The 13,593-nt window shown below is 46.2% G+C and overlaps 1 protein-coding gene across 4 annotated transcripts in view; it reads left to right on the top strand.

Moving 5' to 3' along the window:
• Window positions 1-444: 444 nt before the first annotated feature.
• Window positions 445-13,593, top strand: part of Srgap2 (SLIT-ROBO Rho GTPase activating protein 2) — a 250,890-nt gene continuing 237,741 nt past the window's right edge. For all 4 annotated transcript variants that reach the window (XM_070041646.1, XM_070041645.1, XM_070041648.1 and 1 more), the window contains exons 1-2: window positions 445-527; window positions 2,215-2,851. In XM_070041646.1, the coding sequence (XP_069897747.1) occupies window positions 2,785-2,851 (67 nt within the window). In that variant the 5' untranslated portion in view covers window positions 445-527; window positions 2,215-2,784. The remainder of the gene's footprint in view (window positions 528-2,214; window positions 2,852-13,593) is intronic.

Raw genomic sequence — 13,593 nt, 5'->3', positions numbered from 1 at the left:
CTAGTCGGACACTCCCTACACGCTTTTTATTGGAAGATGTTTCACAGTCCCCGCTGGTCTCTACTCTCTATTGGCTAAAATTCCCCGCAACGCCCCTCCTCCCTACCCCAGTCCAATTGGTTGTGCCTTGTCTTAAGAGTTTGTGTTTGGTTGTCGGTTCCATCTTATCCCGCCCATCAGTTCTAGTTTAGAGGGATCGACAGGTCGGGGAGGAGCTTACTCTAGGACCACGCCTCAGCAAGTGAGTTCTAGTCACACCTCCAAGTTTCGTCGGCTCCTCCCCTTATCCCTGGACTCTCGAGATGAGCTATTCCTATTGGCCAGAGCGTCCATCGGTCGATAGAAAGCGGGAGGTGATTGGCAAGAGGGCGGGCTCTGCTTCCCGGCGGGGTCCTGCGGAGTTGGCGGAGGCTCCTCTGGAGACTGGGGGCTGTTCTGCGTAGAAGCGGGTGGCGGGGAGAGGAGGGGAGGAGAGCTCTTAGTGGGAAGCGGAGCCCGGGGCCTGGGACCCACCGCGTCAGAGCCAGGTAAAGGCTCCTTCCCTCTCTCCCTTTCTCCCTAACCGCCTAGGCTGAAGCCCTTACTGAACAAACCCGGGGCTGGGGCGGGAAGGGGAGCGCGCGGACGCGGCTCGGTCGCTTCGCCTTTGCGGGGCCGCCCGCCCGGATTCCCTCAGACAGCCCTTCCCAAGCCCCCCGCCCCGACCCCCTCCGCACCTCCGCGCGCATGCTGTGATACTGCTCCGGATTGCGGGTCAAGCCACCCACCTCCCACCACCTGGGACTCCGTCCTCTTCGCGCACTGCCCGCGCACCCAGCCCCCTCCCCGGTCCTCGGCCGCGGCCAGCCGGGGTCCACCGAGGGGTTAGGTGGTTGGCATCTCTCGTAGCCGTCCGCTCGCTGCCCTCTGACCCTGTCTGTCCCAGGCCTGGGTGACATCTGGGTCTGTTCTGCACAGCTTTCGGGCTCTGTCCCTTCCTCCCGCCCCGGGCTCCTCTTCACCCACTCCCGTTCCCAGACCCTCCTATCTGGGCGCCCCAAGTCGCCCACAGCCTTGTACTTTCCGTAACATCGCAGCCCCACGACCCTCCTAGCTGCTCCTCACCACCAAGCCCATCTTCTTGCCCTCTCCCCGCCCGCCTTCCAAGCCCGTCCGTCTCCGGTTGTCCCGGGGTTTCTGTCTAAGACGCCTCATGACCCCCTACCTCACCCCGGCCTCCCGGCTTCCTGCCCGCCTGAACCACGCCGCCCCTGCGCCCTCTCCTCCTCCCGCGGTGCACCCCTTCCTCCAGCCGCGGGAAGAGGGAGGCACGAGCGGGCGCCGCCTCCGGCCGGCTCCCCGAAGGAAAGGGGCGGCCGGGGAGGGAGGGTCGCAGCCGCGGCGCCCCTGAGAGCCCGGCGTCGGACTCGGCGCTTCCCTCCCGCCACCACCCGGCCCTGGCCGGGGCGGGACCCTCGGCGACCCTCTCCCCACCCCCAGGCTGGGGTTGGGTGTGGTATTTGGGATCCCTGGTCTCGAGTGACAAAAAACATCGGGGGTGTCATTTAGAATCCCCCTCGTCCCTAGCTTGGGGGAGGCGGCCGCGGTCTGCCGCCCTCCCTCCACATTCCCCGGCTTTCCCGGTTCCGACCCTCGCCTCTAACCCGTTTCCTGCTTCTGCCGACCGCATTGTTTTCCTGGACGTGTCCCGTGCCGAGCAGCCTTTTTCCAGCAGACACCCCCCCCCCCCCGCCCCATACACACATTTGGCTGCCAAGAGAAGCTAGTAACCAAAAACAAAACAACTGTGAGGGGGGGGGGAGAAAAGTTGTGCCCGGGTGGCTTGTCCCTCTCCGGCTTTGGTCCACTTTGATGTCCCGGGAGGTGCCCCGGTCGGGGGTCCGGGGGCCGAGTGGAGGGGCAGGATCGGGAGGGCCCCCTCGGGCTGGCGGCTGCCCAGCGCCGGCGGGGCTCGGGAAGCCGCCGAGGTGCCGCAGTCCCCGCCCGGAGCCCGAGAAGGCGGCAGCTCCAAAGTGTTTTCTTTCAACCTTAAAACAAAATCCGGAGGGAGCTTCCTTCCTCCCCATCTCGCTGGTCCGGGTTCGGCCCGCGGCGTTTGGCCGAGATGAATGGGCCCAGGCCGGGGTGGGAGCGTCGTCCCCCACCCCACCCTCGCCTCGATTAGGATCTGTTCGCGGGCTGATCGCCCCCCTCCCCCTTTTCCTGCGTTTACAGGCAAGTGAACCGGAGCAAACGACTTCCGATCCAGTCCGAGCTGCTGCGGCTCCCGTTTGGGATTTGATTTGCAGCATCTCCGAGTCTGTACGACAGGAAAAAAAAAATCCCGCGAAGCACGCCCAGCCCTCCCCCCACCCCGGCACCCCAATACAAACCCACTCCCTCCCGGGGACACAGCTGGGCGCGTCCACACCCCCGCACCCCCCCCCCCCACCATGTTGTGCGGAAGGACTTCCACTCCCCGCCTGTGTCGTTGATGTCAGACCCCAGGCCAGCCTCCGGGCGCTGCAGTTCTCCCCGCTAATGCTGAGGCTGCGGCCCCGGCTCTAGCACAGGAACCACCAGCCGCTGCCGCACCCGGCCCCAGCGCCCACCGTCTGCATGTGCCCGCCGTAGCCGCCTGCCCAACCCGCAGCCCGCGCTCCCCGGAGCGCTGGAGACCACCGCGGGGGGCCCCTTCTGCCCTTGGGAGAAGCGGTCTTGGAGGTATTGATTTCAGTGGTTGGATTTTTTTTTTCCCTTGGATCTATCAATTCACAATTTGAATTCGGAAGAAAGAAGGAAATCATGACGTCCCCAGCCAAATTTAAAAAGGATAAGGAGATCATAGCAGAGTACGATACTCAAGTCAAAGGTAAGGGCTTTGGAAAAATGTCAGAATGCTTCTGCTCTGTGAACTGGCCAGGCATGCTGTTCATTTCTTTGGGTGGAGCAGGCTGACCCCAGAGGTGGTTTCTAGGTGGGTGTGCACCTCCTAAGGCTGGGGTACTGAGAAGGAATTGTCTGAGTGGGTGCTGAGTGTCTTTGTGGGGCTGGCCATTATTTTGGTTGCCTCTTCCTCCAGGGTGGACAGGGTGGGGGGAGGGGCCGGAGGGTCTTGGGAAAAGGTGGTAATTTAACTCCTGGTGTCTGGGTCAGGACTCCTTGAAGGACAGCTGAAATCTGACAGGTGTTTGGACATGCATTTCAGAGGTTGAAGAGTCCACACACACAGAAAGGCAGCCTTCAGAAGGTGTACCGTTTGAAGAGTCCTGGGAGAGGATTTTTTTCCCCCTTCTTTTTCTGATGCACTATATTAAAACATGGTATTTACTATGGCACTGGGCATAGAAAGTCTCTAGCCATCTTGGGGGCACCTTATACTTGCCTCGTCCCTGGTCACCTGCATACAATCAGAGTGAGATCATAGAACAGAAGATATAAGGCTACCCACGCCCAGTTCTCTGCCCTCACCTAACCCAAATTGAGTTGGGAATGTTTGGGTTTCAGAGTACTGCTGATAACTGAAAAATGAGAAGACATAATTGTTTAACCCTTCTGTACTGTCACCCTCTGCTCCAGGCAGGATACATGTTCTTAAAGGTCTATTTTCCCCTCTGCAAACATGTGAGATGCAAAGCAAAATATAGATGGATGAATACAAGGAACCTGTCTCCCTATCTAGTCCACCACCAGACTTGGCTGGTCAGTCAGTCCATGTCCATTAGCCTTTTCTTACCCAGCATTTCCCTTAGGAGGACTTCCTGCCTGTGAAAGAGCCCTAGCTTGTGTTTGTGCAAGACACTGTCCTTTCCTGACCAGTCACTGGAAAAAGCCATGTGGCTCCAGCCCATTGAGACCTTTGCTGGGGAGTGGGAGAAGGTAGGTAGCCCTGAATGCTACACCACATGGTTGGAGCTCTGGGTTTTCCTTTGTTTCAGAGTGTAGAGGGAGGGGCCCCTCCTTCTTTCCCTGCACCAATGCAAGGAGACCTTTTTCTATTATAGAGGACTTGGGAAGGACCATGTCTCCCTTCTTCTGATTGCCTGGGGTAGGGATAGAGTGAAAAGGGCAGTTCCCTTATGCCTTTGAAGGTTGGCAGGTAGTTTGAAGTCCCCATTGTGTCTGAAGGATCTTTTTATGTCATCAGTTTGGTCAGTGTTGGAGGTGTCCTAAGGGACCGTCTATCCACTTGGCTGCAAATATTGGTAGGTTTATTACAGAGATGGGGGAGTTGATTGATTGATAGCTTCAGTTGGACTGGGATTGAGAGAGGTGTGGTTGTGAGTTATAATTGAGGTCTTGGCCTCTTGTCACTGTCATAATCCCGGCTTGTTTTTGTAAACAATAGGCCACTGGCCTCTGTGTCCTGTCCAGATGCACAGCATTCTGCCCCTGGAATCCCCCCTGCAGTTTTAGCCAGATATGTCATTTTCCCCCCCTTCTTAATGCATCCTATTCTTAACTGTTGCCCTAGGAAGTGTTAATAACTTTGACTTTCCCAGATTTCTTTCTAGAAGCACTCCATTTGATTAAGGTGCAAAGTAATTTACATTTTTTTTTATGGTGCTGGGGTGTTAATAGAATCTGCTGATTTTTTTTTTTTTTGGTAAAGATTTCTGAATGTCTCAAAATTAAACAATTGTGTATTTATAAATATTGTTCACTGAGATGATGTAATACAGTCAGCTATTTGGGATTTCTCCTCAACCTTGCTATAAGCTGGAAATTGTTTTGCTTCACTTTGATATTTTTCCATTGACCCTGTTCAGGACAATAGAATTTTATAGGTGGCTAACCATCGTGTCTTCCTTAAAAAGGTGCCTCATGAGCGTTTATAAAACTGAACTGAACAATTTAGTCCATCATTTTTAAGGTGAGAAGAATACAGAGAACTTGCCAGTGGCTTACGCCTGTAATCCTACCTACTCAGGAACCTAAGATCTGAGGATCACAGTTCAAAGCTGGCTTGAGCAGGGAAGTCTGTAAGACTCTTTATCTCCAGTGAACCAGCAAAGAGCTAGAAGTAGGGCTGTGGCTCAAGTGATAGATTGCTAACCTTGAGCAGAAAACCTCAGAGATAGTTCTCCGGCCCTAAGTTCAAGCTCTAAGATCAGCATACACATTAAAAAAAAAAAAAAGAGTTCAGAAAACGGGTTTGTCCAAGGTAATACAGTTAGGTAGCAGCAGGTTTAAAGCTAGCGGGTTTCCTGATTCCCCATGTTCTATTCTGTGTCTTTACTATAAAACATCATCTGGCTAGGGAGGGAAAAGAATTTTACTAGGAGTCAAAATCTGTCAATGAATACTAGTAGTGATATGACAATAGTTCACATTTTGGTTGCTCATTAAGTTCTATCCTGCCCCAAGTGTTTTCCATCAATGATCAGATTTAATTCTTACATCAATCTGGGAAGTGGGCATTAAGGTTACCTTCCATTCAGGAAACAGGCTTAGATAAGGCCTTTCAAGGTCACATTGCCAAACCTTAGCAGCTTGATTTCATTCATTCTTTTATTCATCATTTTGTTCTGGGTGATACAGCAGTTGAAAAGATAGAGTCCCTACTTTCATGGAGCTTATATTCCAGAACCTGAACTCTCTGTGGAAGATCACAGAACTTCAACACAAAGGAGCCTGGGTTGGCTCTGTGCCTCACTGAAGCATTTTAGTTTCTTTTCTTTTGAAATAGGGGCTTGAAATTCATAACCCTCTGCTTCCTGAGTGCTGGGATTTTCCTGCATCACTACCTAGTAAGAGTATTAGTAAACCATGTATTCTGTGGGATGCATGGTGCTGCCAGCCTTACTTCTCTTACAGATGCCAAGTTAAAAAAAAATTGTGATCTAGCAAGCAGTTCAGTTGGGGGATAAAAGAATGTAGGTTTTTTTTTTTTCTTTTCTTTTTTCTTTTGGCTGGTCCTAGGGGCTTGAACTATGGGCCTCGGTGTTGTCTCTGAGCTTTTGTGCTCAAGGCTAGTGCTTTACCACTTGAGCCATTTTTGGCTTTTTATGGTTAATTGGAGATAAAAATCTCAAAAACTTCCATGGTCTTCAGATCTTAGCCTCCAGAGTAGCTAGGATTCAGGCCTGAGCCACCCATGCCTGGTTTAAAGAGTATATTTTAAGAGAGGGAGGATCCAAGTTTAAATCTGCATGTTACATAAGTTGTCTGACCCTCAGTTTTGTAATCGGGAAAGTAGGCAAAATAAAAGGCATTTTTTCTATGGTAGTTAGAGGTGAGGGATCAATCATAGTCTGTGTAAGTCACTTAGCATAATATCTGGCTCTTGGAGAGCCTAACGCAGGTACAGACTATCCTCTGAAGTGAGTCTTCCTTTCTTCTTGCTGACTTGGACTTCTTGCTGTATACACCAATTGTTAAATGACAGGAAAATTTAAATCTAGGAATGAAACTTGAGTTCTAGTTTAAATTCACCCAATAGCAACAAAAGGTATATTGTGTCTGTTATTTAAACTCTTTGGACATCAGTTTCCTTTTTTTTTTAAATCAACAGGTAAATTGTTTAAGTGTAGGCCTGTACTGTGTCTTTGCTCCTAGTCCTCGATCTGCTTTTCTGTCAGGATGGTTTGAAACAAGTCAAATCTAGATAGACTTTGTGGAACTCACTCCTGGACTGTTACATACTAAAACACCTGCTTCTATGAACCCCAAAGACCTTCTAAGGTTGCCACCTTAGCCCTGTCTTAGTATGATTTTATGAGGGGCTATCCCCTTAGCCAGCCTACTGTGTTATCTGCTTCTTGAAAACTAATATTGTTTCTGGTTTGTGGGTGTTCAGATTCCTTTGAGTGTTCATGCTTTCAGTGTTGGACTTGACAGGACTAATATTCTGAGTCTTTTTACAAGTTTTTTTTTTCACTTTAGAAAGTACTTTCATGTATATTAACTTCTGGAAATACTTGACAACCTTGATAGGATCATGATCAGAATCTGGTGCTTTTGGTCTCTAGCTGGTATTTGCTGGTATTTGAGCACTGGATGGTGATAAGGTATGAGGCAAGGTACCAGAGAATTCACATCACTACCTATATTCCCAGCTAATGTCTTTCCTTCCTCAAGACCCTCCCACACCTCCCTGTTTTTTGTTTTTTTTCCCAAGTCCTGGGGCTTGAACTCAGGGCCTGAGTGCTGTCCCTGAGCCTCTTTGTACTCAAGGCTAGTGCTCTACCACTTGAGTCACAGTGTCACTTCTGGCTTTTTCTGAGTAGTTGATTGGAGATGAGAGTCTCATGGACTTTACTGCCCCAGCTGTCTTTAAACTGTGATCCTCAGATCTCAACCTTCTGAGTAGGATTACAGGTGTGAGCCATCAGCACCTGGCTTCAAGACTCCCTTTCTTTTACCCTCTTCTTGAGTTTTTAATTTCTCAGGAAAGCCAAGACTGATAGTTAATGCAAATACTCTAGGACACATAGTTTCAAACAGTCTGACAGAGTGTGCTGAACAGTCAGATTTTCTCTTGGGAACATTAGGGGTCTTGTTTCTCCCTTCTTTCTCTCTGTTTTAGGAGAACAGTATGTGTGCCCCTCAGAGCTGAGAAGTGGAATTTTGTAATTTCCATCTGGAGCATTTTGATTAAAAAAAATAATAAAAGCACAGGCCTTTGCTTGTAACAGTTTAACTCTTTCATGACCCTCTGAGAGCTGAAGATGAAATTTCAAACTCTAGTCATATTGTGTGTGCACACACACTTGGGAATGTTGATGGCTGGTATTTAACAAGCTTGGTCCCTAGAGAGGTTTAGCTTAGTGCCTCACTCATGCCAACAAAGGTCTTCTCCCGAAGCTTCTTTCCTTCCAGCTCCCACCCCCCTACTCCCCAAGGGAGCTTTAAATATAATCAGTTTGTGAAAAGCTGCAGTAAAACATCTCTTTGGAATCCCAAGCAGATGCTATCATCTTCCCACAAGACAATTGAGGGCTCCTCTTCCCTTGTTCAGAGAGCATAACAACTGCAATAAGGTGAAGGCCTGGAAGAAAATGAATCTCTGGGACAAACTGAAGCACTCTACATCACACAGTTGCAAGACCCTGTAGGAAGATGGTAGATTGGAGCTAGGGCATTCTGTGTGCTATGCAAAGCCGCCTTGATTGGAAACTTCATGAGCCCTCTCAGCTTTGCTGATGTAAGGCCTTCTTTTGGAGGGAATAGGAATGGAATTTTTCTTTGGTAAATTACTTAGAGTAACCTGTCAGGTTGGTAGGGCCTCATCTGTCTTCCACTACACAGTTAGAAGACAACCTTTGCATTTCTTTTTTTTTTTTTTTTTTTTGTTGGTGTGGGGCTTGAACTCTGGGCTTGGACGTTATCCCTCAGCTCTAGGTGAGCGCTCTACCACTTGAGCCACAGCGCCACTTCTGGAAGACAACCTTTGATACTTTGTCCCTTGTGAAGTCTACTATGTCTGACCTGGCCACAGGTACTGTAGGGTCCACCCCCTTCTAACATCAGCTGGTGCTTAGATCCTGATTCTTAAACTCTTGCTTTTCACTCCAGATAACTGAGCATCCCAGTGACCCCTGTAGAGGAGGAGGAGTTCTCCTCCTCCTTCTTTTCTTCTTCTTCTTCTTCTTCTTCTTCTTCTTCTTCTTCTTCTTCTTCTTCTTCTTCTTCTTCTTCTTCTTCTTCTTCTTCTTCTTCTTCTTCTTCTTCTTCTTCTTCTCCTTCTCCTTCTCCTTCTCCTCCTCCTCCTCCTCCTCCTCCTCCTCCTCCTCCTCCTCCTCCTCCTCCTCCTCCTCCTCCTCCTCTTCCTCCTCCTCCTCCTCCTCCTCCTCCCCCTCCCCCCCTCCTCCTCCTCTTCCTCTTCCTCTTCCTCCTCTTCCTTTTTTGTGGCCAGCCTTGGGGCTTGAATTCAGGGCCTAGGCACTGTCCCTTAACTTCTTTTGCTCAAGGCTTGCACTCAAACACTTGAGCTACATCTCCACTCTGGCCTTTTCTGTTTATGTGAACCCAGGGCTTCATGTATGCTAGGCAAGCACTCTACCACTAAACTACATTCCTAGCCCCTCTAGAGTTCTTCTGAAGGAAGAGTCTTATTTGTGGCCCATGCCTCACTCTTCCCTACATTGAGAAAATACTATGTCATGATGAAAGAAATATCAGATTACGTGTACATTTCTAGTAGTAAAATTTAAGAGAATAGTTTTAATACCCCAAATGATGTATTTGGTGAGAATATGGGAAAGTTACCTTGGAAGAGATTTGATTTAAAAGTAAATAATGAAGGGCTCAAGTGGTAGAGCCCTTGCTTATTAGCAAGCACAAGGCCTTGAGTTCCAAACCCTAGTATTGAAAAAAATGCCCCAAATACTGAAAATAAATACTGAGAACACTTAAAGTGTTTTCAAAGATTATTCACTAGCAGGGTGTAGGGGTTGGGGGCTCACACCTATGATCCTAACTACTCAGGAGGCTGAATCTGGTGACTGGCTGGAAGCCAGTCCAGGCAAGAAAGTTCCCTGGACTCTTATCTCCAATTAACTACCAAAACAAACAAACAAAAAGAACCAAAGAGCAAAAAAGTTATCATCTAACTATTCTTAAGTGTGTAGTTCGTGGACATTATACTGTTCTGCTATTATCATTATCCATCCACCGAACTCTTTATCTTGAAAAACGGAAACTCTGTGCCCACTCTTTATCTTGAAAAATGGGAACTCTGTGCCCACTACATAATAATACCCTTTTTCCTTGCCATAAATCCATGGCAGCCACCATTCTACCTTCCGTCTGACAACTCTAGATGCCTCTTGTAAATGGAATCATGCAGCATCTGTCCTTTTGTTATCAGCTTATTTTGCTTGACATAATGTCCTGTGTGTTTATCCAGGTTCTTGCATCTGTCAGAATTTCTTTTTAAGGCTAAATATATTCCATTATATTTGTCTGAAGCATATTATGTTTTATCCATTTGCTGATGGACATTTGAGTTGGTTCTCCTTTTTACCTACTGGAATAGTGCTTCTATGAATGTAGGTATAGTCACATTATTTAAAAAATGGCCTCTGTCCAAACATTTTAGGATTAAAAAAAAAACATGTCAGTATAATTACTAGTCCTGATAATTTTTTTAATTTTTTGGTACCAGTCCTGGGGCTTGAGCCCAGGGCCTGGGCACTGTCTTTTGTGCTCAAGGCTAGCAATCTATCACTTGAATCACAACTCTACTCCTGCTAGGTGATAAATTGAAGGTAAGAGTCTTACAGACTTTCCTGCCTGGTCTGGCTTCAAACCTTGATCTTCAGATCTCAGCCCTCTGAGTAGCTAGGATTATAGGATTGTAGATGTGAGTCACTGACTCTTGACTTCTGGTAAATTTTTTAGAGTTAAGGTTTTATATATTCATATTTTATCATGAGTATGTATCTGATTTTATAACATGATCATGGTATTTTATTAACAATAAATCTTTATGCCTTTTAATAATTACATGAATTGCTAAGTTTTCACTGTAGTTTTCACAACTTTATTGTTTCTTCATAGACACTTAATGACCTATATGTGTTTCAGGTATATAGTATACATATGTTATATACCTATGAACATAATCAAATTTTAGTGAACATACACCTCCAAATGTTTTTTATTATAGTGAATTAATAAATAAGAACTATAATAACTATGTTAAGAAAAACATTAGCTTAATAATTAGTAAATGGAAGCCAAATATTACCAAATTGAAAAAAAATCAGTAATGAGTCAAACTACCCCTGTTGGTTCTTATAAAATTTTCTCAGCCTTGATGTAAAAGACTCAGGGAAGTTGGGTTATTTCTCAGATATTACTATATTTTTTAGGAGAAGGTACAGAGTGGAAGGGGAGAGAAAGGAAAGAAGTCTTAGCTTTGCTAGTGACAGTATCTTATTATAGAACTTGCTTGAACCATTCCCCAAGGTATTGCACCTCTTTCAAGGGGGCCACAAGAGAGCCAGATGCCAAAGGTTCCCATAGGGGATCTGCTCAGAATGTTATAAATATGGCTTCTTTCTGTTAATGACTAATGCTCTATTGCCTGCTGAATAGGGACCAATTTTCTTTCATAGACATGATTTTTGTCTTCAATCTAACTGCATCCTCTCATTTTCCACTGCTTTTCATTTTCCTTTAAGACAACTGGAGGCTTGTCTGGACTATTTGCCATTCTTTAAACATATAACTATTACCTAACATTTTGTTGTTTGGGGCTTACCATATCCTAAATATTATATCTGTTTCATTTGATAATCCATATAAGAGGATCCACTGTCACATTTACCTGAGGAAGAAAGTGAGATGTAGACATTCTGTAACTTACCCAGGGACTGCTGGGAGAATGATAGAACAGGCCTTAGCCTCTTAACTGTCACTAGAGTGAGATTTGATTACTACAGGTCATGGCCTGTTCCCTTTTTCCCTACCCAACCCACATCTTTACCTGTTCAAATTCCACCCTTCTGATCAACCTTGACTATTTGGGAATGCCTTCCTCGATCATAGTGAACAGAGATGACCTCTCTACAAAACACTTCTGTTAATAGATCTCCTGTGGCAGTGATGTTGAACTGCTTTACATTTGTTCCTTTTTATTTTTTTTTTTGGTCAGTCGTGGGGCTTGAACTCAGAGCCTGGGCACTGTCCCTGATCTCTTTTTCTCAAGGCTTAACAATCTACCACTTGGAGCCACAGCACTACTTTCAGTTTTCTGGTTGTTAATTGGGGATACAAATCTCCCAGACTTTCATGCCCAGGCTGGCTTTGAATCACAATCCTCGGATATCAGCCTCCTAAGTGGCTAGCCACTTAGGCCTGAGCCACCAGTGCCCAGCTTATGTCTGGTCTTATATGTCAGTTTTTTCTCTTCTACAGGACTTCTGGTAGGAATGCCTTGAGGTTGGGTGGTACACTATAAAGAATATAAGTGTTGGAAACAGACTTGGATTAGAGTCTGTCATTTTGCTATTCAGCCTTACTCGAATCACTCAATTTCTCTTTTAAGTATTTTCTGTAACATGGTGATGAGATCTACCTTGCTCTTTATTGCAAATATATGGATTGCTCAGTTTATGACAAATACTCAATAGCTTTTATTATTAAGTCCTTTCACATAGAAAACTTGTCAGGAATACTGTTGTAGCCCAAATGGTAGCTCTCAGAAAATATTTATTGACTATAATAAATGAGCGAATAAATGGATGACTTAGGAATAGACTATTTCTTTTAGAAATAGTTTCTTTTTTTTTTTTTTTTTTTTTTTTTTTTTTTGTCGGTCGTGGGGCTTGAACTCTGGGCCTGGGCGCTGTCCCTCAGCTCTTCAGCTCAGGGCGAGCACTCTACCACTTGAGCTACAGCGCCACTTCCGGTTTTCTGGTGGTTTATTGGAGATAGGAGTCTCACGGTCTCTCCTGCCCGGGCTGGCTTTGAACCGCGATCCTCAGATCTCAGCCTCCTGAGTAGCTAGGATTACAGGCGTGAGCCACCAGCGCCCGGCTTAGAAATAGTTTCTTAATTTGATCTAGACAATATATATTTGTGCAGTATCACCAAAGTGATTAAAAACAAACATAACCATTTGTTACTCTGTGGAGGTCATAGCCTAATGGACTGTTTACATTCACTATTTCCAATTTACTCTGCTCACAGTTTTTCTGTTTTCCTTTTGGTAGTACTGGGGTTTGAACCCAGGCCCTTGAGCTTGCTAGGCAAATGATCATCTACACCTAAGCCACATTCCCAGCCCTATCCTGCTTACATTTTATATCACTGCAGAGCTCACTGTCCCAGTTTCATTACTACTGCATGTTGTGCCATGCGTTATGTTTTATCTATGCTGTGTCTTCTCTTTGGATTGAATATTCTTCCTTGAACCTAAAAAAATTTAAGCTGGGTGCCGGTAGCTCACACCTGTAATCCTAGTTAATTAGGAGATCTGAAGATTGCAGTTCAGAGCTAGCCCAGGCAAGAAGGTTGCAAGACTCTTACTTAGCTCCAATTAACCACCAAGCCAGAAGTAGAATTGTGGTTCAAGTAGTAGATTGCTAGACCTGAGCAAAAAAGCTCTGGGACAGCACCCAGGCCATGAGTTCAAGACCCAGGACTGGCATACTCTCGAATGTGTGTACACACACAAGCGCGCACACACACATACACACACACACACACACACACACACACACACACACAATTTGTGTATCCTTTGGAAGTCCAGCTTAGAAGTTAGCTTCACTTTCCTGCATTGCCTTGCTTTCTGACAGTAACCTTGTATAGGACTCAAGCAGACTACTGCTGGCATCTCCCTGGCCCTTCTCAAGCACCCAGTCAGTCTTAGGTGTCCCTTGTACACAACTGTGTTATTGCTCTCATAAGATTATGTTGTAATTTCATTGTTTACTTTGCTTACAATCCACTGAGCACATTTAGATTATAACTATCTTGTATTCATTTCCCTGTGTCTAGCTTCTGGTTTAAATCAAATCCTATAAAATGTTTATGAATTAAATTGCATTGTTTTTTGAATTGAAGGAGGGTGTGCCAGTGCCATGCTACTACACTTCTGCAATTCTGTCTCTACTCCAAAAAAAACCCCACTCCTTTCTTAATGTAAATTGAAATTCAGAA

The sequence above is a fragment of the Dipodomys merriami genome, unplaced genomic scaffold (assembly GCF_024711535.1).
Source record: "Dipodomys merriami isolate MVZ:Mamm:240054 unplaced genomic scaffold, mDipMer1.0.p SCAF_31, whole genome shotgun sequence".
Classification (NCBI taxonomy): domain Eukaryota; kingdom Metazoa; phylum Chordata; class Mammalia; order Rodentia; family Heteromyidae; genus Dipodomys; species Dipodomys merriami.
The sequence above is the reverse complement of the archived record's forward strand: the minus strand, read 5'-3'. Positions and strand labels throughout refer to the sequence as shown.